The 27,187-nt window shown below is 37.1% G+C and overlaps 1 protein-coding gene across 4 annotated transcripts in view; it reads right to left on the bottom strand.

Annotated features, from left to right (window-relative positions):
• Positions 1–6,323: 6,323 nt before the first annotated feature.
• The window catches only part of LOC138329630 (prolyl 3-hydroxylase 1-like), a 46,000-nt gene continuing 25,136 nt past the window's right edge, over positions 6,324–27,187 (bottom strand). For 2 of the 4 annotated variants that reach the window (XM_069276730.1, XM_069276732.1), the window contains exons 7-18: positions 26,642–26,818; positions 26,286–26,342; positions 25,367–25,517; positions 23,767–23,851; positions 22,806–22,875; positions 18,796–19,030; positions 18,243–18,349; positions 15,752–15,868; positions 9,851–10,001; positions 8,876–8,993; positions 8,409–8,481; positions 6,324–7,829 (exon numbers count right to left, since the gene is read on the bottom strand). In XM_069276730.1, coding sequence (XP_069132831.1) covers positions 7,602–7,829; positions 8,409–8,481; positions 8,876–8,993; positions 9,851–10,001; positions 15,752–15,868; positions 18,243–18,349; positions 18,796–19,030; positions 22,806–22,875; positions 23,767–23,851; positions 25,367–25,517; positions 26,286–26,342; positions 26,642–26,818 — 1,569 coding nt within the window. In that variant the 3' untranslated portion in view covers positions 6,324–7,601. Of the gene's footprint in view, positions 7,830–8,408; positions 8,482–8,875; positions 8,994–9,850; positions 10,002–15,751; positions 15,869–18,242; positions 18,350–18,795; positions 19,031–20,419; positions 20,436–22,805; positions 22,876–23,766; positions 23,852–25,366; positions 25,518–26,285; positions 26,343–26,641; positions 26,819–27,187 lie in introns of all 4 variants that reach the window. The other 2 variants (XM_069276731.1, XM_069276733.1) reach the window with 2 other exon arrangements.

Raw genomic sequence — 27,187 nt, 5'->3', positions numbered from 1 at the left:
GTAAATGTTTCACAGTGCTTGCTCCAATTGTTGTACAATGTAAATGTTTCGCAGTGCTTGCTTCAATCATTGTACAATGTAAATGTTTCACAGTGCTTGCTCCAATTGTTGTACAATGTAAATGTTTCACAGTGCTTGCTCCAATTGTTGTACAATGTAAATGTTTCGAAGTGCTTGCTCCAATCTTTGTAAGATATGCTTTGCGAGCGTTTCCTTACAATCATTTGCATATATGGAACACCCTTTATACAACAGTGAGGTACCACTATAGAGAGCCAATGGTTTTCAAACTTCTAATTGGGATAAAAAATAGCTAGTTCAGCTGTGGCCAAGTCCACTCTTGTCAGGACATTGAGCAATGTGTAAGTAACTTTAGGTTACATTCATATAAATCACATGTAATTCCTGATTATTTAGAAGGCATTGTTATAGCGTACATATACCCAACAGTCTGATCAAACAATCCCAAAACACAGACAAATTATTGCATATATGTTTATTGCACAGCTGTGTTGGCTGACCGCTGGTCAATGTGTGATTGTTCAGTAGTCTGTACATGTACATTAAATGTTATTATGGAAACAAAATACACGAGAAATGACTAAATCCATCTGACAGAAACAGCTGATACAGCTGTTTCTGTAGGATGTAATAAATGATGTAAACATTACCAGTTGTGAACCCACTGTTGTAAGAACATAAGATTATAAAGACGTCAGTATATACAAGCTTATGAACTAGAAAGTTAAATACTGGAAATCAAAATGGAATGACAGCCCAGTTAAAAGAAAATTGTAATAATGAAAAAAATAATGAAATACCAAACCTGAGTCATATACTTAAGTATGTAAGATAATGCATAAGTTAATCCATATCCTCTGAAATCTTTGACAACATCTGTCACATGATACAACATCATTCTGTTTAAAACATCAGTCACATGAGACAACATCATTCTGTTTACAACATTTGTCACATGACACAACATTATTCTGTTTACAACTTTAGTCACGTGACACAACATCATTCTGTTTATAACATCGATCACATGACATAACACCATTCTGTTTACAACATCAGTCACATGACATAACATCATTCTGCTTACAATATCAGTCACATGACATAACATCATTCTGCTTACAATATCAGTCACATGACATAACATCATTTTTTTACAACATCAGTCATATGGCACAACACCATTCTGTTTATAACATCGATCACATGACATAACACCATTCTGTTTACAACATCAGTCACATGACATAACATCATTCTGTTTACAACATCAGTCATATGGCACAACACCATTCTGTTTATAACATCGATCACATGACATAACACCATTCTGTTTACAACATCAGTCACATGACATAACACATTCTGTTTACAACATCAGTCACATGACATAACATTATTCTGTTTACAACATCAGTCATATGACATAAGACCATTCTGTTTACAACATCAGTCACATGACATAACATCCATTTTTTTTACAACATCAGTCACATGACATAACATTATTCTGTTTACAACATCAGTCACATGACATAAGACCATTCTGTTTACAACATCAGTCACATGACATAACATCATTCTGTTTACAACATCAGTCACATGACATAACATCATTCTGTTTACAACATCAGTCACATGACATAAACCATTCTGTTTACAACATCAGTCACATGACATAACATTTTACATGACAAATTCGTTTACAACATCAGTCACATGACATAACATCATTCTGTTTACAACATCAGTCACATGACATAACACCATTCTGTTTACAACATCAGACACATGACATAACATTATTCTGTTTACAACATCAGTCACATGACATAACATCATTATTGTTTACAACATCAGTCACATGATATAACATCATTCTGTTTATAACATCGATCACATGACATAACACCATTCTGTCTACAACATCAGTCACATGACATAACATTATTCTGCCTACAACATCAGTCACATGACATAACATCATTCTGTTTACAACTTTAGTCACATGACACATCATTCTGTTCACAACATCAGTCACATGACACAACATCATTCTGCTTACAACATCAGTCACATGACATAAGACCATTCTGTTTACAACATCAGTCACATGACATAAGACCATTCTGTTTACAACGTCAGTCATATGGCACAACATAATCCTGTTTACAACATCAGTCACATGACATAAGACCATTCGTTTACAACATCAGTCACATGACATAACGTCATTCTGTTTATAATATCAGTCATGTGGCATAACATCATTCTGTTTACAACATCAGTCATATGGCACAACGTCATTCTGTTAACAACTTTAGTCATACGACATAACATCATTGTAGTTACAGGTGATTAATTGTGATTCCTAATCTAAAAGTAAGTTATAGACATGAATCATTTAGTCTGATAGAAGATGTATTCTTACATACATATTAGATAAACAATAAAACTAAACTGAAAGTTAACAAAATATGATTGTCACACATAAACATATACATGTTTATAAAACTATTTAAAATATAAACACATTCAGATTTTGATTGTTCACAAACATACAGAGAGACTGTTCACACAGAGAGACTAGTCTATATAGAGAGACTGTCTATACAGAGAGACTAAGTCTATACAGAGATACTGTCTATACAGAGAGACCGTCTATACAGAGAGACTAAGTCTATACAGAGAGACCAAGTCTATACAGAGAGACTAAGTCTATACAGAGAGACTAAGTCTATACAGAGAGACCCTCTATACAGAGACTAGTCTATACAGAGAGAGACTAAGTCTATACAGAGAGACTAGTCTATACAGAGAGACTAGTCTATACAGAGAGAGACTAAGTCTACACAGAGAGACTAGTCTATACAGAGAGATTAGTCTATACAGAGAGAGACTATAGTCTATATAGAGAGACTAGTCAATACAGAGAGACTATATACAGAGAGACTAAGTCTATACAGAGAGAGACTGTCTATACAGAGAGACTCAGTCTATACAGAGAGACTTTACAGAGAAACTAAGTCTATACAGAGAGACTAAGTCTATACAGAGAGACTGTCTATACAGAGAGACTAAGTCTATACAGAGAGACTGTCTATACAGAGAGAGACTAAGTCTATACAGAGAGACTAGTCTATACAGAGAGAGACTAAGTCTATACAGAGAGAGACTAAGTCTATACAGAGAGACTAGTCTATACAGAGAGACTAAGTCTATACAGAGAGAGACTAAGTCTATATAGAGAGACTGTCTATACAGAGAGACTAAGTCTATACAGAGAGACTAGTCTATACAGAGAGACTAGTCTATACAGAGAGACTAGTCTATACAGAGAGAGACTAAGTCTATACAGAGTGACTAGTCTATACAGAGAGACTGCCTATACAGAGAGAGACTTAGTCTACATACAACTATATATCATTTTGTGCATATGATTAAGTTTTTATTCTAGTGAAAAAAAAGATATAAGAAAGAGTTTATGACTAATATTTATATAAAAAAACTTAAAAATATGATTGTTAATTGTAATTAGAAAGTAAATGCTTAAATACTGGGTACATACATCTGTGTAAATATCTTTAAAGATTTGATCAATAACAAAAGATCTTGAAGTAATTGATTAAAAATATGTAATTAACAAAAAATACATCATGAGTATCATGAATTCAAATTTGAACCGTTATATATGAATTAAAAAAACTACAAAAAAAACTATAAGTGTTGAGCTAACTATACCCCACACTGAATGTGATGTGTCAAATTATAGACATCCGTGTTTTATAACAATTAAGTAATCAAGCTTGAAAGATATTGTTCTAAAATCTAACTAGCTATTGACCATTTCATGTTTTTTATGTAATAAAGATAATTCCTCATCTCCACAAATCAAAGAGAGACCTGAATATGACAGGAGTGGACAGACACATGACATATATTTCATAGCAGGGGGGTCAAAAGGGGGAATCTTTTCATAGCAGGGGAGTCAAAAGGGGGCATCTTTTCATAGCAGGGGGGGGGGGGGGGGGGGGGGGCAAATACAGCAAATTGAGCTATGATGGTTTTGCTCTTAATAGTGCTGTTGATTTGAATTATTCAAGAAAATCAGAGGTTTTATGGGAATGCTGTTTCAAGTAGGAGCACTGCATTTTACAATGTAAGGAGAAACATGATTCTTTCAGTTATAAGTTAAAGTATGAACTTGAAAATCATCATCGATATCTTGCTTTCTGTTCTATTTTAGTACATCATGAGTATCATGAATTCAAATTTGAACCGTTATATATGAATTAAAAAAACTACAAAAAAAACTATAAGTGTTGAGCTAACTATACCCCACACTGAATGTGATGTGTCAAATTATAGACATCCGTGTTTTATAACAATTAAGTAATCAAGCTTGAAAGATATTGTTCTAAAATCTAACTAGCTATTGACCATTTCATTTTTTTTATGTAATAAAGATAATCCCTCATCTCCACAAATCAAAGAGAGACCTGAATATGACAGGAGTGGACAGACACATGACATATATTTCATAGCAGGGGGGTCAAAAGGGGGAATCTTTTCATAGCAGGGGGCCCGGGGGCAAATACAGCAAATTGAGCTATGATGGTTTTGCTCTTAATAGTGCTGTTGATTTGAATTATTCAAGAAAATCAGAGGTTTTATGGGAATGCCATTTCAAGTAGGAGCACTGCATTTTACAATGTAAGGAGAAACATGATTCTTTCAGTTATAAGTTAAAGTATGAACTTGAAAATCATCATCGATATCTTGCTTTCTGTTCTATTTTAGGTAATACCAGTCTCACCGAATATCATCAGTGGGTTTTGAGGTACTACCAGTATTATCGGATATCATTAGTGGTTTTTAAGTACACTTGTAGACTTGTTATACAAAGACATTACATATGTTAATTAACTGATAAAAATACATATATCACATGCATATCAAAACAACACTGAACACTGGACATTTAAAATTATGCATCAACTCATATGGCACAAAAATGTAAAATGGATTAATGGCACAGAATATCATAAGTTACAAACAATTACATGTACAATGTATAAAGCAAAAAAACAGATACCACAATTCAGTAGGATATATTATAATAATAAACAGTACAGGGTGGGTTCAGGTTTGAAGAGAAACAAACTGTCCTCTTAGATGTTCTAGATCCCAAAACGACATGAGTAATGTATGATTTACTATTAATTTATCATAACTTCGGTGATTGTGTCACAATTTTTGTGACGTCATAATCAGTGGAACAAATTGATGGTAAATTTTACCTTACCCACATCATTTTGATATCTTAAAACCTCTGTAATGATAAACATACTTAAAATCTTTTGTCGGGTGTATTTTTCCTTTGATGTTTCTTCATCCAAGGAAACAACCAACATATGAGAAAATCAACAAATAACCAGTTTTAGGAAGACAGAGTTATCCTCTCCTGACACTAATTTTATTGCACTCTTCTCAGAAATGAAGTCTCCCAAAATGTAACATGCTCTTTATACTCATACAAAAAGAGTATTCAGAAGCAGATCTAGAAGAGCTACAAATTAAATGATGGTATGTTAAATAGCTTCAAAATTCAGAAGTGGGCAAATCCAGCTGCCTTTTGATTGTGTAGAAAGACTTGCAGTCAAAGTTTAAAGATACCAGATAAGTCTTCCATTGAAGTCACAGAACTTAATAATTCACATTTGCTTGTCACAATTACTATATATAAACTAACCAAGCCAATGTTAGGTCAATAGCAATATAACTGACATCCGAAACCTCACCATCATGACATTGTCAATGTTGATGTTGTCACATCAACTTATCATCATTATCAAATGGCTGTTCCATCATATGGATTAAATCTTCATTCATAAACCGTTTCCTTGGTCTTACCATAACAACTTTAATGCGGAGACCCCAACAATGAATAAATATTGTAAATATAAACATTAAATTATCTTTTTTTATGATATCTATAGTCCCTATAGATGCCAGAGTTTTGCAGACAATTAATTATTATGTACTAGCACCCGATGATTATGACGACTGTCTGGCATCTGTAGGCCATGTATAGATTTCATCAAAAGATAGTTTAATGCTTAAGAAATATATAAATGTTAAAAGTTATTGTAAGAGACAGTATGAATTATTATCTATTTAGTATCAAGTATTGAATAAAATACAAAAAATGGCTTGATTTAAAAATAAATCTACCAAAAATGACATTACATGTACCTTTTAAACCAAATCACCGGTTCAGAAATAAATGATTTTTGTTGTAAGTGAAAAGGATTTTTTTTTGCAAATATAAAATTGATAAATATTGTAAATAATTGAATTAAATGATATCTGCAACCACTATGTGTATAATAAAAATACAGACTGTTCATACAAAGAAAATAATTGTTTGTGTATATTCTACCGCTATATATGGTTGTCAAACTAGAATCTGTACATAAAAGGAGATTCTACTGAGGTAAAGATAGATAAATGAATATCATTTTGTATACCCGCACACATCAGAGATGAAAATTAAAAATTATGAAAAAGGCTGAGTTTTATTTTTTGGGGGAAAATTATATGGAATTACAGGTACCAGGAAACTATTTTCTGAAAGTCAAAAAGACTGAAATCAACCAATTGGCTGAACATTTTCATCTCTGACACATAACTTATAATTATATTATATAAAGTACAATATTTATTATGACACATGTAAATATATTGTATAACAATATAAATTGTATTAATATCCTTTGTAATCAAATAACTTCCACATGCTAAATAGATTTATCACATAACAGATATCCAGTGATTTTACTCGTGTAATATTTTTGTATACCAGGTACTTATGTCACATGTAATAAAACCTGAATCAATTTTCATAGGCTAGAAAGTCATTGTAGCATCATGACGTGGCGTCAGAAAAAAGGACTTTTTATCACATAACTATAGAACAACCCTCATTTCAAAGAATCCAAATATCAAAATGTGTTGTAAAAATTTAACGCAGACTGTTATTTTTTCATGACTATTGAATCACTATTTAGACATTATTCCCATGCTTTTACTTATTTTCACAATAAAACAAATTTATTTATGGTGCATTGATATCTTAGTCTATAAGTTTAGTTTGGCCAATGACTGTTTTTAAAATTTTCAACAAAAACGGTTTTTGTGTATGCCGTCCTAATACTTGACATTCAATTCTTTCAGTCTATGGGAAAAAAATCATCTAACCAATGAAATGGAGTGTAAAATATAAATAATAATGAGATAATGAATTTGTAGACATTTGTGTGTAATACATGTATCAGTGTCGTTTAGATTGTACTTAATGTAGTGGTTTTTTCATGTTTTTTCTGTAACAACATTCAAGCAATAATGAATTCAAGTAAAAATATTTCATAGTAAATAACATCGGTAACTACATTTACACATTAATCTCAAAACATTTGTATCAAAATATATTCCCATATCAATGAAAAGAGACATGACTCAACTGATCATATAAAAATAATTTTGAAAGACTTCAAATATTCAAGAGATTCACTCATGCCCTATAACTCCTCATGAGTGGATTCCTCTGTGCGGGACTCTTGGGCCTCTTTCTGAGACAGATTGGCGAGAACTTTATGGGCCTGGGTCCGAGCTAATTCCTTGAAGTTAGGATCTAGTGTATACCACATAGCTATGGCACACCTCTGGCCTTTGGTTACGCTGTTAACACCGTGGAGATGTGCGGCATTGAACCCAACGATCCGACCACACTTTGGTTTCAGAGTAACCTGTTTAACAGTGAAAATAGGTAATGTCAAAACTGCATCATAATTTGTTTCTAACTATGTGCTAAATGTAATTCTATGGTTCAAATAAATTATGCATAGGTATCAAATTAAATTGACTACAATAACCTACTTCATTTTTATGAGATATAAATGTGTGCATAATTTCAGGAGACAGCTAGAACCTGATTTCAAATGTTTCATGAATATATTGCATAAAACATATATTAGAATACAGATTTGTCAGTAACTATCCTTGATCATGAATTTATGTATTCATGAATATGTGCAAAAATTATGAGGACAACAATTATATAGACGATAATAATGGGTTAACAGTATCCTCGACATAATGGTTTGTAATATTCTGTCTTTTCATATCAAAGAGTTATCTGCCCTTGTGGGTAGTTTGTGATGTAATGTGTATGCAAGAGTATAACAACATTTTTAGGAGAAAACAACACGAGTTTTGCAGAAGATTTAACTCTGTTATATGCAAAGATGCAATATTATACATTTCAGTTTGTTTTTATCAATTCTTCTTTTGTATAATAGGTTTATAGGAATATACAGGTTACTCACATCAGCGCTGGTGTTGGAATGAGCAAAGAAAAATTCTCCACCTTCAAAATCCTCATTCAGATACATGACGGCACTGCAAGTAATAGAATTTCCATACTTTATTAATGTTCATTTTGAAGGTTACTCCCATTTTCTCAGAGGTACATTTCATTTCTGATCGTTTTATACATTGTAGTCTATAATGACATTAGTATTATTTGTAATATGTATCTATGGTTTAACTTGTAATTCAATAGGGGCTGTGGTGGCCGATTGCTGCTCCTACACTTTGGGATTTCGCACTTAAATTCCATATGGGACAGTTGCCAGGAACTGACAATGGGTTAGGGTTTTCTCTCAAGCTACTTTTTCAGGTCCTAAACCAGCTAGTACATCTTCAAATGATTAAGTGAAAATGTAAATATTTGAACATAGAACAAGAACAAATAGCAAGCATTTATATGAAAATATGACAGACGGTATCATACCTGTAGTCTCGCTGGACGAAGGCAGGAAACGAACGTGTACAGGTGCCGTCTGTTAGGTCTAGCTGACAGTTGTCACCATGGACAGGATGGCTTGGATCTGTTCTCCCTGACTGGACACCTAACATAGACAACCATAACATGGATAATTCCGTCAAAACAGATTACAGGCTTCTGATTGGCTACACACACAGGTATTATGTCACAACTGTGTCTGTCTCCCCGTACTGAAATAACACATTTTGAAATGTGAATCTATTGTGATATCATTATAACCTTACACTGGACCACAGACATCAAGGTGGCGGCCAGGCAGTGATATAAGGGGAGTGAATCATGTTATTTTTCTGCAAAAGACAGTGAACTACCTCTGTAGACTTCCATCGTTCACATCATTGGCCATCCTTATATTACTGTCTCTTGATGAGAGAGAGCTTTTGGTCTTGGCTCGGACACAATTCCATCCCTCAACAATCCTACAAGGCCATATATCTACTAGGCCATAGCAGATACACAGTTATCACTCTGGAGGGATCACTTGTATTCTTTATCACATAATCCACCTGATATCCAGTGACATCGCCCGTGTAATATTTTTGCGTATGTCACTAGTATAATATGACCTGGAGTGATTTTCATTTGATGGAAATTCATTGTGACGTCAGAAAAAAACACTCATTTTATAAAATCTTATATGAAATGATCACTCATGTAAGATCCTATATCTATCAACACTACACAGTCACGATAGTAACAATATTATTATTTTATTGTTTCTTCAGTGTTAAAGAACAATGTATATATAAAGTACAGTCAAACCTGTCTATAAAGACCACCCAAAAGACAATGGTCTGTACAGCCAGGTGGTCTTTATACACAGGTTAAAATGTTTTAAAATTAGTCATTTGGAATCCTGGGAAAAGTGATTGTATTAAGCAGCATTTCTTTATACAGAGGTGGTCACGAAGGCAGGTTTACCTTCCACAGCAGTGCGACACACAAGGTGGGTGAAGTCAAAGTAAAGCGGCTTGGTGAGGTTGAAGAATTTTTCCACGAACAGACGACTGCGTTCACTGGCGTTAAGGTAGAGTTCCACTGCCTCCTTACTGACGGACCTGCTCCTGGCCAGCTGTAAGTTACATAGCGAGATTATCACGTGTAACAGTAAGATTTACATCACTCAGTAATGGACACAGGATTCATTCATTACTCTTATAACATGTTGATATTTTATGTTACATTTAAACACAACTAAACATGTTAATTTGTAATAAACTTGACATGCATCCCGGATCGCCACCGCACACACGTAACAGATTGTTACAATTAACATTTGCCAACTAACATAATGGAAATGAATAAGTTCATTACAAATCCTGCTTTTGTTTTATTTTGTTCTTTTTTTTTTAATTTGAAAGTATAAATAAGAATAGTCAGCCAAACAAAGTAAATACAAATGATTTGATCAGATAATTAATATGAATATGAATAAATAAATTGTACATAATTATTATATTTAATGGATGTAGTGCAGAATATAAGATATAAGGATGTGTAGAATAAAAATATACAATCACCATTGAATAAAATACACCAAGATAAAATATCAAATAAACAAAATTATGTATATATATTTATAATTCGGAAGGAATCATGCAGTTACCTCCCTTTACCTCCCCTATACCAGCAATTTTTAAAATGACTGCAAAATGATGAAAAGATTATCATAACAAGAGGCCCATGGGCCATAACGGTCACCTGATTTCAGATACAGAATGAAACAAAGACATGCATATAAACACTATATATTGGCCCATCAGGCCCTTGAAGTCAGTCAGTGATTTTATAAATTTGACTTTTTAATCTATGAAGATTATGTGAATTCAGAAGAAAGATTTTTGAAATGTTATCCATTTTGACCCCTTTTGGCCCCGCCCCTCTGGTCCCTGGGGGTCGGCCAAGACCAATATGGATATGATGTTAAAATGCTATCTCAGGCTAATAATTCTAACCCAGATTGACTAATTTCCTATGAAAAATAGGCAAATAATGTTCATAAATGTGTTTTTCCTTTATAAACTATAGTAAATTTGACCCCCTCCCCAGGGGAAAATCTGAGACCCCAGGGTCATATAATTCACAATTTTTGTAAAGGACTTTAAGACCTTTCCATCTATGCAGAGTATTTGATTCAACCAGTTCCAGTATTTCAGAAGAAAATTTTTAAAGTTTTAGCCTATTTGACCCGTTTTGGCCCCATCCCTAAGGCCCCTGGGGATCAGTCATGGAAAATTTGTTGATAAGATTCAATGGCCATCACATAGGGATAATTCTGACAACAATTGACTAATTTCCTATTTTAATGACTAAATAATGTTCATAAATGTGTTTTTCCTATATAAACTAAAGTAAACTTAACCCCCTCCCCAGGGGGAAACATGAGACCCAAGGGTCATATAATTCACAATTTTCATAAAACACCTTAAGACCTGTCCATCTATGAAGAGTATTAGATTCTACCATTTCCAGTATTTAAGAAGAAGATTTTTTAAAGTTTTGAGCCTATTTTGCCCCTTTTGGCCCCACCCCTCTGCCCCGAGGGGGTTGACCAGGACCAATATAGATATATGATAATAAAATGTTATCTCAGGCTAATAATTCTAAACAAGTTTCACACATTTTCTATGAAAATTGAGCAAAATATGCTCATAAATGTGTTTTCCCTATATAAACTATAGTAAACTTGACCCCCTCCCCAGGGGGAAACGTGAGACCCCAGGGTCATATAATTCACAATTTTCATAAAACACCTTAAGACCTGTCCATCTATGAAGAGTATGTGATTCTACCATTTCCAGTATTTAAGAAGAAGATTTTTAAAGTTTGAGCCTATTTGACCCCTTTTGACCCCGCCCCTAAGGCCCCTGGGGGTCAGTCATGGAAAACTGGTTAATAGGATTCAATAGCCATCTCATACTGATAATTCTGACAATATTTGACTCATTTCCTATTACAAATGATCAAATAATACTCAAAAATGTGTTTTCCCTATATAAACTATAGTAAACTTAACCCCCTCCCCAGGGGGAAACCTGAGACCCCAGGGTCATATAATTCACAATTTTTGTAAAGGACCTTAGGACCTTTCTATCTATGAAGAGTATTTAATTCCATCACATCTGTGAGTGGAGAAGAAGATTTTTGAAATTTTAGTCAATTTTACCCCTTTTGGCCCCTCCCATAGCTCCCGGGGGGGGGGGGGGGGGAGGATCATATAATTCACAATTTTGATTGGCCTTATGCCTTAGAAGGTTTGTGCAAAATTTCATTGAAATTGCTTCAGCAGTTTTGGAGAAGAAGTTGAAAATGTAAATTGTTTACGGACATACGACGGACGACGTTTACGGACATACGACGGACGACGACGGACAAAAGGCGATTAGAATAGGTCACTTGAGACTTCGTCTCAGGTGACCTAAAAACAATATAACATTTTTACACCTTCCTAATTTCTAAAATTTGATTGCTTGAAGTGTTCAGTTTATCTATCAAAATATAATTAAATTGAAGGTTGACATGTTATCTGCTACAACTGTTGTATTTAATTAAAGAGAATCTAACTTCTACTTTTAAAAAAATATCTAATTAATCAAAGAAAAATACTCCTACTTAATGCTGTTTGCACATGTCCAATATAAGATATTAGATGAATGTCAATTACAGCGGTTTGATAACACTTTCTGCTTTCTGGTGATAAAAAAAAATACATAGAAACTGACACAAATTTTTATCTAATAAAACATACAAGGAAACTATTTTTCACATGGGGACATACTTACCTTCATGGGTTGGTTGACTGTGAGCCCCTCAAATATCTCGTTTTCTGTGTGTGGTGATACTAACCTTCATGGCTCTGTTGACTGTGAGCCCCTCGAATATCTCGTTTTCTGTGTGTAGTGATACTAACCTTCATAGCTCGGTTGACTGTGAGCCCCTCGAATATTTCGTTTCCTGTGTGTGGTGATACTAACCGTCATAGCTTGGTTGACTGTGAGCCCCTCGAATATCTCGTTTTCTGTGTTAGGTAATACTAACTGTCATCACTCGGTTGACTGTGAGCCCCTCGAATATCTGATCTTCTGTGTGAGGTAATACTAACCTTCCCGGCTCGGTTGACTGTGAGCCCCTCGAATATCTCGTTTACTGTGTGTGGTGATACTAACCTTCATGGCTCTGTTGACTGTGAGCCCCTCGAATATCTCAGTTTCTGTGTGTGGTGATACAAACCTTCATGGCTCTGTTGACTGTGAGCCCCTCGAATATCTCGTTTTCTGTGTGTGGTGATACAAACCTTCATGGCTCTGTTGACTGTGAGCCCCTGGAATATCTCGTTTTCTGTGTGGGTGATACTTACCTTCATAGATCTGTTGACTGTGAGCCCCTCGAATATCTCGTTTACTGTGTGTGGTGATACAAACCTTCATGGCTCTGTTGACTGTGAGCCCTGGAATATCTCGTTTTCTGTGTGTGGTGATACTTACCTTCCTGGCTCTGTTGACTGTGAGCCCCTAAAATATCTCGTTTTCTGTGTGAGGTAACACTAACCTTCATGACTCAGTTGACTGTGAGCCCCTCGAATATCTCGTTTTCTGTGTGAGGTAATACTAACCTTCATGACTCAGTTGACTGTGAGCCCCTCCCTGAATATCTGATCTTCTGTGTGAGGTAATACTAACCTTCATGACTCAGTTGACTGTGAGCCCCTCGAATATCTCCTTTTCTGTGTGAGGTGATACAAACCTTCATGGCTCTGTTGACTGTGAGCCCCTCGAATATCTCCTTTTTTGTGTGAGGTAATACTAACCTTCATGACTCAGTTGACTGTGAGCCCCTCGAATATCTCCTTTTCTGTGTGAGGTGATACAAACCTTCACGGCTCTGTTGACTGTGAGCCCCTCGAATATCTCCTTTTTGTGTGAGGTGATACAAACTATCATGACTCAGTTGACTGTGAGCCCCTGAAAAATCTTGTGTTCTATGTGTGGTGATACTTACCTTCATGGCTCGGTTGACTGTGAGCCCCTCGAATATCTCCTTTTCTGTGTGTGGTAATACTAACCTTCATGGCTGTGTTGACTGTGAGCCCCTCGAATATCTCGTCTTCTGTGCGAGGTGATACTAACTGTCATGACTCGGTTGACTGTGAGCCCCTCGAATATCTCGTCTTTTGTGTGTGGTGATACTAACCGTCATAGCTTGGGTGACTGTGAGCCCCTCGAATATCTTGTTTTCTGTGTGTGGTGATACTAACCTTCATGGCTCTGTTGACTGTGAGCCCCTCGAATATCTCGTTTTCTGTGTGTGGTGATACTAACCTTCATGGCTCTGTTGACTGTGAGCCCCTCGAATATCTCGTTTTCTGTGTGTGGTGATACTAACGTTCATGGCTCGGTTGACTGTGAGCCCCTCAAATATCTCATTTTCTGTGTGAGGTAATACAAACCTTCATGACACAGTTGACTGTGAGCCCCTCGAATATCTCGTTTTCTGTGTGTGGTGATACTTACCTTCATGGCTTGGTTGACTGCGAGCCCCTTGAATATCTCGTTTTCTGTGTTAGGTAATACTAACTGTCATGACTCGGTTGACTGTGAGCCCCTCGAATATCTGATCTTCTGTGTGAGGTAATACTAACCTTCATGGCTCTGTTGACTGTGAGCCCCTCAAATATCTTGTTTTCTGTGTGAGGTGATACTAACCTTCATGGCTCTGTTGACTGTGAGCCCCTCAAATATCTCGTTTTCTGTGTGAGGTGATACTAACCTTCATGACTCGGTTGACTGTGAGCCCCTCGAATATCTCGTTTTCTGTGTGTGGTGATACAACCTCATGTTGTGACTGGACCCTGTTTTGTGTGATATACTACCACCCTGTCTTGTTCTATGTGTGGTGATACTTACCTCAGGCTCGGTTGACTGAATACTAACCTCATGGCTGTGTTGACTGTGAGCCCCTCGAATATCTCGTTTTCTGTGCGAGGTGATACTAACTGTCATGACTCGGTTGACTGTGAGCCCCTCGAATATCTCGTCTTTTGTGTGTGGTGATACTAACCGTCATAGCTTGGTTGACTGTGAGCCCCTCGAATATCTTGTTTTCTGTGTGTGGTAATACTAACCGTCATGACTCGTTGACTGTGAGCCCCTCGAATATCTCGTTTTCTGTGTGTGGTGATACTAACCTTCATGGCTCTGTTGACTGTGAGCCCCTCGAATATCTCGTTTTCTGTGTGTGTGGTGATACTAACCTTCATGGTTCGGTTGACTGTGAGCCCCTCAAACATCTCATTTTCTGTGTGAGGTAATACTAACCTTCATGACTCAGTTGACTGTGAGCCCCTCGAATATCTCGTTTTCTGTGTGTGGTGATACTAACCGTCATAGCTTGGTTGACTGTGAGCCCCTCGAATATCTCGTTTTCTGTGTGTGGTGATACTAACCTTCATGGCTCTGTTGACTGTGAGCCCCTCGAATATCTCGTTTTCTGTGCGAGGTGATACTACCTGTCATGACTCGGTTGACTGTGAGCCCCTCGAATATCTCATCTTTTGTGTGAGGTGATACTAACCTTCATGGTTCGGTTGACTGTGAGCCCCTCGAACATCTCGTTTTTGTGCGTGGTAATACTAACCTTCATGGCTCGGTTGACTGTGAGCCCCTCAAACATCTCGTTTTTGTGCGTGGTAATACTAACCTTCATGGCTCGGTTGACTGTGAGCCCCTCAAACATCTCGTTTTTGTGCGTGGTAATACTAACCTTCATGGCTCGGATGACTGTGAGCCCCTCAAACATCTCGTTTTTGTGCGCGGTAATACTAACCTTCATGGCTCGGTTGACTGTGAGTCCCTCGAATATCTCGTTTTCTGTGTGAGGTGATATAGCGACAGCCTCATAGTTGCCTTTCTCATTGTACCCGTCACCAATAAGTCCTCCGCTCTAGGGAGGAGAACGGCATGCAATGTCAGTAAATATAGGTTATACACACCCTACTCTGTATCCCAAATTATATACCCAAATAGTGTGACTAGGTGTACCTAGATTATATATGATTGTAACAAAGTTTATACCCTAATAGTGAGCACCAGATTTTATAGGTTAATGTATTATGTTTGATTTAAGTTTAATATTAAATAAAAGGAAGGATCACTTAAGGATGAGCCAGGTTTAGATGGTGGTGGAACCCAGAGAAATCACTGACTGGAGGTTAGTACCTGGCAACTGTCCCAATAGTGCTTCGAACTCAAAGGAGAAGGACTTGTGGTAATATGTCAGTACATCTTAATCACTTGGACACAACAGCCCCTCAATGTAAAGGTAAAGATGTACAGTTAAACATTGTTTACTAGAACTCAAAAGCTAGTATTAATTCAAAATATTTTTTTCAGTCCTGGTTTACTTTTATACTTAATCAGATTAATTAAATTTTTTTCAAGGTCTCTTTTGTTTTGAGTATGTAAGGTTTGGCTGTACTTTAATACAATAATCATAAGTATGCAAGAATGGTATCATGTGTGTGTACATCAAAGGTAGTCAAAGAATGATATATAGTAAAACATGGTTATTATGAACCTCTGCGGGCCATCAAAATCACTTGGTTATAAGCATAGTATATAACACATATCATAGGAACCTTGATGGGGAATGAAAATTACTACGTTATAGCCACAAATGTGATGTGAATGTGTTCGTTATTACATGGTTCATACAGAAATTAGAAAAAAAATATTCAAGGACTTTTAAAGGACTTTCAAGGCATTTTTTGTCATTTTCAAGTCCCATTGAAATCATGTTTAGAATCAATCAATGTAAAAATAAAATGTTCTGTCGGCTACAACTTCTGGAACAATAGCTTAATTGATCATTTTAATACCAGCACTGATGATTATAAATGTATCAGAACGAGAACACGGTCCAAAGTCTGGAATCAAAAAATATAGATTTCAGGTTGATTCCCACATTACTTCTGACGCAAGTTTGATCAAATTTCGTGTTCATTTTACGCTATAATACAAATTTTGAATGAGGAATCAAATTTTAGAATATATGTATTTTTCAAGGACTTTCTGAGGCCTTTTGGTTAATTCAAGGACTTTTCAAGGCCAAACTCTTAATCTAAGGACTTTCAAGGCCAACACATAAATTCAAGGACTTTTCAAGGCCTGTACCCACGATGTTATAGGAATGTTTTACTGTATAGAGATATAGATATATATAAATATCTATTATATATACATGTATATGTATTATGATACAGGGAAACAGATATACAAAGATAAGAATAACTTAAATGAAATAATCCACTTAAAACTATGCATATAGATATCATTTTTTTTAAATCTTAAGTTTTTTTGCATATTGTACTAGTGTTCTCATTCAAACTAGAGATATCTGATATAAATGTCCCTCAAGCTTCATGGACAGGATGTGACAAGATAGAAATGACCCCCCTCCCTCCTATAAAGACCTATCCAACTCTGGGTCATACGAGATGAAACTCACATGGGGCAGTTCATTGTCAGATATATTGACCATAGGTATGAGTAGCATAACAACAAAGACACGCTGAACTTGTCTTAGATAAGATAATGAATAAATTCATTAGGTAATGCAGTTTACAGTGAATCTAAGATAATCTTATTCTGTTGGACATATACAGGAGAGTTGTGAACATGTAATAAGAATCCTGAAATAATCATAGTTTAAGAACAATCAGAAGAGCGTGTGCTATGAACCTAAGCGTAGTTTGTTGAAAGGAGCACCTGCTGACAATGTACACTACACCACCACCATAATGATAACCCTTGTAATACCAGTATAAGCTCCTTATACACCAGTGCAGTGATATACCATTATGGCCCGGGTCACAGTTAGACCGGTGTATATCTCCTGGACAGTGTGGGGGCTAGAAGTCTTATAGCCACTACCCACTACGCCTGCCTTCAGAAAAATCAGAAATCCACAGTATCACACATGGTCTCAGCTATCAAATAGATATAAGTGACTTTGAAAGGTAAATTGTTCTACATCATTGAATTTCTAGCAAATTATATGAATTCAGATGGCATTCATCTACATCTATTTCCAAATGATACAGGCCTAATACAGAGAGAAAATAATATGGGTTGCTCACGATTATAGTCTCCCCTTATGGTGATTGTGAGATCACAAAATCGCCTCAAAATATGAAGGCACAATCACTTATAGCTGGGACTAACTGATGATTAATTTATTTTGCCATGTCATTCTGGTATTATTAAACCAACATATTGTAGCTGTAATCTCTACCATACATAATTCTAGGATATATTACCTTAGCCAGGTTGATGAGAGCAGAGCAAGCCTCGTCATCAATAAGACCGTCGGCCACGACCCGTTCCTTTTTGTGGAGTTCCTCGTTAGCCTGTACCACTGTTGTACCTGAATAGACAATTAACAAAGTAACAGTAACAAAGCAATCCTATCTAGTAATTCACTTTTAACTCACATAATATTTTTTTTGTCGAAACATTTGCTCTTTAAGATAATTGAATTTTCTTCATGAGTTTGATATTAGAATTTGTAAGTGCTCTTAAGTGTCTAACAAGAGATCCCAAAAGGATTTTGGTACCCACCAAAGAATGATCTACGTCTGACAACTGAAAGAGATAAATAGCAGAAACATACTTTGATTATCAAAATCAAAGATGGCTACCTGTCGGCCATCTTATTGACTGATTGGTTACAAAATGCAATATGCACAACTAGGGCCCTAGGGGAACCTGTATACCAAGACATTGATATTTATGAAAATATTCAAACAGTCACCAAACAACAATTAATTATGATAACAACAAAGTTTTCTTGCCCAAACTACAGAACCTCACCTTCTCTCTCAAACTTCTGCAGTACATCTGAACTGTTGATGGCTGACCTATGATTTTCTAGACTCAGTAAATAAGTCTTTGCTTTACGGACGATGGGGTTGTCATTGCGACGGTCTGAGGTATACATCACCACCATAGCACATCGTTGAGACTTGGACGGAATGATTCCATGTCTGTCAGAAGCTTCAAAGCCGACGATGTGTCCACATTTTATACTACCAGGCAAAGAAGACGACTGGAACAATCATAGTGGTAATTAGCAAACACTAAGTATGTTTATGTATAGGCTAAATGATCTTAATATCTTAACTGAAAATGGAATTCTGATAACATTAACAACTTTTACCTCCTAAACCTGGCACTTCCTTTACAGACCCAGGCTTTAAACAATACAACAATTGAAGCCAGTGTAAATTATCTCTTCTTTAATATCTGGAATACCTGAATGGTAATCTTCAAACATGATTCTCTTTATTGCATCATTGATCTTCCTGCTTCTGCTACGACATAAACTTATTATCAACATCCCTTAATGAACATTTGACCCCATCAGTGACCTACCTGTTTCCTATCACACCTGCCTTAATTAACATTTGACCCCATCAGTGACCTACCTGTTTCCTATCCCACCTGCCTTAATTAACATTTGACCCCATCAGTGACCTACCTGTTTCCTATCCCACCTTCTTTAGTTAACATTTGACCCCATCAGTGACCTACCTGTTTCCTGCCCCACCTACCTTAATTAACATTTGACCCCATAAGTGACCTACCTGTTTCCTATCCCACCTTCCTTAATTAACATTTGACCCCATCAGTGACCTACCTGTTTCCTTCCCCACCTACCTTAATTAACATTTGACCCCATCAGTGACCTACCAGTTTCCTTCCCCACCTACCTTAGTTAACATTTGACCCCATCAGTGACCTACCTGTTTCCTGCCCCACCTACCTACCTTAATTAACATTTGACCCCATCAGTGACCTACCTGTTTCCTATCCCACCTACCCTAGTTAACATTTGACCCCATCAGTGACCTACCCATTTCCTGCCCCACCTACCTTAGTTTACATTTGACCCCATCAGTGACCTACCTGTTTCCTGCCCCACCTACCTTTGTTAACATTTGACCCATCAGTGACCTACCTGTTTCCTGTCCCACCTACCTTAATTTACATTTGACCCCATAAGTGACCTACCTGTTTCCTGCCCCACCTACCTTAGTTTACATTTGACCCCATAAGTGACCTACCTGTTTCCTGTCCCACCTACCTTAGTTAACATTTGACCCCATCAGTGACCTACCTGTTTCCTGTCCCACCTACCTTAGTTTACATTTGACCCCATCAGTGACCTACCTGTTTCCTGCCCCACCTACCTTAGTTTACATTTGACCCCATCAGTGACCTACCTGTTTCCTGCCCCACCTACCTTAGTTTACATTTGACCCCATAAGTGACCTACCTGTTTCCTGCCCCACCTACCTTAATTAACATTTGACCCCATCAGTGACCTACCTGTTTCCTGTCCCACCTACCTTAGTTAACATTTGACCCCATCAGTGACCTACCTGTTTCCTGCCCCACTTACCTTAATTAATATCTGACCCCATCAGTGACCTACCTGTTTCCTGCCCCATCTACCTTAGTTAACATTTGACCCCATCAGTGACCTACCTGTTTCCTTCCCCACCTACCTTTGTTAACATTTGACCCCATCAGTGACCTACCTGTTTCCTGTCCCACCTACCTTAGTTAACATTTGACCCCATCAGTGACCTACCTGTTTCATTCCCCACCTACCTTTGTTAACATTTGACCCCATCAGTGACCTACCTGTTTCCTTCCCCACCTACCTTTGTTAACATTTGACCCCATCAGTGACCTACCTGTTTCCTTCCCCACCTACCTTTGTTAACATTTGACCCCATCAGTGACCTACCTGTTTCCTGTCCCACCAACCTTAGTTAACATTTGACCCCATCAGTGACCTACCTGTTTCCTGCCCCAACATCCCTTAATGAACATTTGACCCCATCAGTGACCTACCTGTTTCCTATCACACCTGCCTTAATTAACATTTGACCCCATCAGTGACCTACCTGTTTCCTATCCCACCTGCCTTAATTAACATTTGACCCCATCAGTGACCTACCAGTTTCCTATCCCACCTTCTTTAGTTAACATTTGACCCCATCAGTGACCTACCTGTTTCCTGCCCCACCTACCTTAATTAACATTTGACCCCATAAGTGACCTACCTATTTCCTACCCCACCTTCCTTAATTAATATTTGACCCCATCAGTGACCTACCTGTTTCCTTCCCCACCTGCCTTAATTAACATTTGACCCCATCAGTGACCTACCAGTTTCCTTCCCCACCTACCTTAGTTAACATTTGACCCCATCAGTGACCTACCTGTTTCCTGCCCCACCTACCGTAATTAACATTTGACCCCATCAGTGACCTACCTGTTTCCTATCCCACCTACCCTAGTTAACATTTGACCCCATCAGTGACCTACCCATTTCCTGCCCCACCTACCTTAGTTTACATTTGACCCCATCAGTGACCTACCTGTTTCCTGCCCCACCTACCTTTGTTAACATTTGACCCATCAGTGACCTACCTGTTTCCTGTCCCACCTACCTTAATTTACATTTGACCCCATAAGTGACCTACCTGTTTCCTGCCCCACCTACCTTAGTTTACATTTGACCCCATTAAGTGACCTACCTGTTTCCTGTCCCACCTACCTTAGTTAACATTTGACCCCATCAGTGACCTACCTGTTTCCTGTCCCACCTACCTTAGTTTACATTTGACCCCATCAGTGACCTACCTGTTTCCTGCCCCACCTACCTTAGTTTACATTTGACCCCATCAGTGACCTACCTGTTTCCTGCCCCACCTACCTTAGTTTACATTTGACCCCATAAGTGACCTACCTGTTTCCTGCCCCACCTACCTTAATTAACATTTGACCCCATCAGTGACCTACCTGTTTCCTGTCCCATCTACCTTAGTTAACATTTGACCCCATCAGTGACCTACCTGTTTCCTGCCCCACTTACCTTAATTAAAATCTGACCCCATCAGTGACCTACCTGTTTCCTGCCCCATCTACCTTAGTTAACATTTGACCCCATCAGTGACCTACCTGTTTCCTTCCCCACCTACCTTTGTTAACATTTGACCCCATCAGTGACCTACCTGTTTCCTGTCCCACCTACCTTAGTTAACATTTGACCCCATCAGTGACCTACCTGTTTCATTCCCCACCTACCTTTGTTAACATTTGACCCCATCAGTGACCTACCTGTTTCCTTCCCCACCTACCTTTGTTAACATTTGACCCCATCAGTGACCTACCTGTTTCCTTCCCCACCTACCTTTGTTAACATTTGACCCCATCAGTGACCTACCTGTTTCCTGTCCCACCTACCTTAGTTAACATTTGACCCCATCAGTGACCTACCTGTTTCCTGCCCCAACTACCTTAGTTAACATTTGACCCCATCAGTGACCTACCTGTTTCCTGTCCCACCTACCTTAGTTAACATTTGACCCCATCAGTGACCTACCTGTTTCCTGTCCCACCTACCTTAGTTAACATTTGACCCCATCAGTGACCTACCTGTTTCCTGTCCCACCTACCTTAGTTAACATTTGACCCCATCAGTGACCTACCTGTTTCCTGCCCCACCTACCTTAGTTAACATTTGACCCCATCAGTGACCTACCTGTTTCCTGCCCCACTTACCTTAATTAATATCTGACCCCATCAGTGACCTACCTGTTTCCTGTCCCACCTACCTTAGTTAACATTTGACCCCATCAGTGACCTACCTGTTTCCTGCCCCACCTACCTTAGTTAACATTTGACCCCATCAGTGACCTACCTGTTTCCTGCCCCACCTACCTTAGTTAACATTTGACCCCATCAGTGACCTACCTGTTTCCTGCCCCACCTACCTTAGTTAACATTTGACCCCATCAGTGACCTACCTGTTTCCTGCCCCACCTGTCCAGGAAGTAGATGCCACCGTCATCACTGTCTGTGAGGTAGGATACACTCCTAATAACATAGGACATTATCATTACAAAAGAATCAGACATGATTTTGATTCATAGCAAATATGACAGATATATTTGAACCCAAAAAGGTGTACTAGTATTTTTTGTGTGAATTTCCAGTAAAATCTAGAACTCAATCAAAAGTTCCTTAATTCAAAGAAAAATATTGTGCTGGGTAACTTGATTTCAGCTTTAAGATAAAATAAAATCTGTAACACAGATTTCTCATTTCCTAAGTCAAGCTTCATATATGGCTTTGTCAGTTACTTTATTTGTAGAAATCAGGATGACATGGCCTGCCCTGTAAGCAATATATCCACCATCTTATCAATCTGATTAAAATATTGATCCTTATCATTACTATGTTTGATAACAGGATCTGATCACATCCCATAAAATCTTGACTGGGAACAAAACTGTATGAAAAAGCTGTCAGACTTATTTTCGTGAACATAGTCATTATCGACCAAAGAGCACAACAAAGTTTTATGGATAAGTAAACAGGGGCGAAATGTTGTTAACAATTGACGTATCGAGGTGTAGCAATGCATTTAATCTGAAGTAAAGGTGATATAAAGGTCAGCCAAACATGACCCCTTATGTCTGATCCTCTATTGAACTGAGTGGGTATAAGGATCTGTATTTTAATCAGATTGTCATCTAATAACATTAATGTTTTCATTTCTCGGCCCAGTTTCATTAACATATTCCTTAACTTTATAACTTGAAATTCTCAATAGGAAAGCATTACAGATTCTAAAGAAAGGCTCCTAAACACAAGATATTTTCCATAACTTCTGTAATGCTTTCCTATGGGGAATTTATATGAAGGAATATTCGTGAAACTGGGCACTGTTGCCTTACACTATTAAACTTATGAATCTGTACTTACATGTATTCATCCTGAGAGTAATCCTCGGACAACTCTGTATCATCTACACAGGCTCCAGTCTCCTGGGGCACACATGTACCGCTATCTAATGTAGAAACATTTACGGGTAATGTAACTAAGTTAGTCTCAAGGAAGCTATACCATACCATCAATATAATTGTATAAGTTTGACATATTTTTATGTTGACTTTAACTACACATTATCGTGTATTCATATTTTTTTTATATAATTAGAGTATATGATTCTACTGTATATCTGTTAATTGTCACCACATTTGATGAAGCAGAAGCTAAACCAGAAGATAAACCAGAAGCTATATAATGAAAGTACTTGGCACTGAAGCTATATAATCATCAAAGTACTTATGACACTGAAGCTATATAATCATCAAAGTACTTATGACACTGAAGCTATTTAAGCATCAAAGTATTTGTGGTACTGAAGTAATGTAATCTATATGAAGCTATATAATCATCAAAGTACTAGTGGCACTGAAGCTATATAATCATCAAAGTACTTGGTACTGAAGCTATATATGATCATCAAAGTACTTGTGGCACTAAGGCTATATAATCCTCAAAGTACTTGTGCCACTAAGGCTATATAATCATCAAAGTACTAGTGGCACTAAGGCTATATAATCATCAAAGTACATGTGCCACTAAGGCTACATAATCATCAAAGTACTAGTGGCACTAAGGCTATAAAATCATCAAAGTACTTGTGGCACTAAGGCTATATAATCATCAAAGTACTTGTGCCACTAAGGCTATATAACCATAAAAGTACTAGTGGCACTGAAGCTACATAATCATCAAAGTACCTGTGGTACTGAAGCCATATAATCATCAAAGTACTCGACATTGAAGCTATATAACCATCGAAGTACTTATGACACTGAAGCTATATAATCATCAAAGTACTAGTGTCACTGAAGCTATATAATAATCAAAGTACTTGTGGTACTAAAGTTATATGATCATCAAAGTACTGGTGGTATTAAAGTTATATGATCATCAAAGTACATGGCATTGAAGCTATATAATCATCAAAGTACTTGTGGGACTAAAGTTATATAATCATCAAAGTACTGGTGGTATTAAAGTTATATGGTCATCAAAGTACTTGGCATTGAAGCTATATGATCATCAAAGTACTTATGACACTGAAGCTATATAATCATCAAAGTACTTGTGGTACTGAAGCCATATAATCATCAAAGTACTTGTGGTATTAAAGTTATATGCTCATCAAAGTACTTGGCATTGAAGCTATATAATCATCAAAGTACTTATGACACTGAAGCTATATAATCATCAAAGTACTTGTGGTACTAAAGTTATATGATCATCAAAGTACTTGGCACTGAAGCTATATAATCATCAAAGTACTTGTGGTACTAAAGTTATATAATCATCAAGTACTTGTGGTACTGAATTTATATAATCATCAAAGCAATTGTGGCACTGAAGACTAAATGATTTAATCAGCTTTGTAATTGTGTCCATAGTGATGCTACAGTGTAAGAAGATTTGTAGTACGTTATCTTTGTATCTGATGCCAAGTGTAAAACATTAATTCTAATGTTTAGTATAATACCTTCATCTACAGGATCTCTGCACACCAGTTTCACATCCTTGATAAAGAACTTGGTCTGGTTGAAGAATTTGCCGGTGTAATGTCTGGCTATCTCAGAATTCTTCAGCATTGTCCTAAGAGCCATCTCATACTCCGTGTCCTTCTTAATCAGCTATTAATACAGAAACACAACGACACTATAGAAATGTAAGACTTGAATGGTTCAGCCTCAATATATCAATGCAACAGAAAGGGACTGGGCAGGACTACATTCTGTAATGTTTACCATTATGACATTTGATGCTTTGGTTGACCAGAAAAGCAATTTCAAGCTTGCACTTTTGGTAAGAAAGGTGTGTATCCAGTTTTAAAGGCTTATGAAAGCTCAAATAATAGTATGGAATTAATCTAGATTGGGATGTCAATGCCAGTACTAGCATTGCCAGCAAACACTGTCAACACAGCTACAACAAGTTTCAATCCTTTTTAACTTCATAAAATTATTAATCACAAACTAGTAATTAGTTGGGTTTTATTGGTTTAATGTCCTATTAACAGTCAGGGTCATGTAAGGGCGAGCCAGGTTTGTTGGTGGAGGAAAGCCGGAATAACCAGAGTACCCAGAGAAAAACCTACGAACAGTGTTCAGTACCTGGCAGCTGCCCCACAATTGGATTCAAACATGGCAATCCAGAGGTGGAAGGCCTGTGGTATTATGACATGACATCTGAACCACTAGGCCACCGCAGCCCCTAATTAAGTCAACAAGCAAATTCATACATGTCATATTCCCTGCTTTCTGGAATTTTTAGAGTAATTTTATTTTATTTTAAAGTAATTCGGCTATTTTAACTCAGACTTTAATTATATTCCAAGTGAACGTCTGATATATATATCGGCTAAACCAAACCGTTGTAGACTGACTAGATAGATAGATTACCTCTAAAGCCTCCGCTACAGAAATCTGTCTGATGCCCTTTTCATCTGGTTCTGTAAACTGTAATGAGTGATAATGGTATGTAACAAGAAATATCTCCCACCATAGTATGATCTATGTGAGTCAGTGGAAAGAAAGACATTAAGGTTTGTTCATACAGACTATATTTACCTCTTACATCTCTGAAACATTGTTGTACTAATTGTCAGGACAGAAACAGAACAATTAAAACTAGACTGTTACATTAGAGCTACAATGTACATTAAATTACATTTCCTATAGGTTGGTTTATGAGCTTACCAGACAAAACCAGCACTAGATCTTGTACTTACTGATCAGATACCTAACTGTATACTTACATTGATCATGTACATCATTTCTACACACTGCCCCTCACGAGTAAAACCTTTAGAGAGAAACCTCGGCCCCTTTAGTTCCTCTGTCCCCTGTAAAGTCCTCATACCTAACCTCTCAAACAGCTCTAGATAGCTTGCCTGTACATCAGGCTTTGGTCCATTAATAGGGCCATTACTCAACTGTCAAAACACAGAATATGTTACAGTAAGTCATACACGATATCCATTTGTAGGTTTTACTAGGGATTTTCTAAATACAAAACCTAAATGAAGGACTTATTTTTTTCAAATTAGGAAGCTACTACATATACTTAGGGCGCATACCGAAATATCCTAAAACTAAAGTTGGCTGTTTGTTATAAATAGAGGACCTTATACGAGTGGATATGAGATATGAAATTTATCAAACAAGTTCAATAATTTGATATGCCACGAGCCTTTAAGCGAGCGGCATATCAAATTATTCAACAATAAATTTCATATTATATACTCACGAGTGTACGATTTTATTTATCACATATTCGTCTCAATCTAAAACAGTAGAAATCT

This window comes from Argopecten irradians, chromosome 8, assembly GCF_041381155.1.
Source record: "Argopecten irradians isolate NY chromosome 8, Ai_NY, whole genome shotgun sequence".
NCBI classification, from domain to species: Eukaryota; Metazoa; Mollusca; class Bivalvia; order Pectinida; family Pectinidae; genus Argopecten; species Argopecten irradians.
This window is presented reverse-complemented; position numbering and strand designations above follow the sequence as displayed.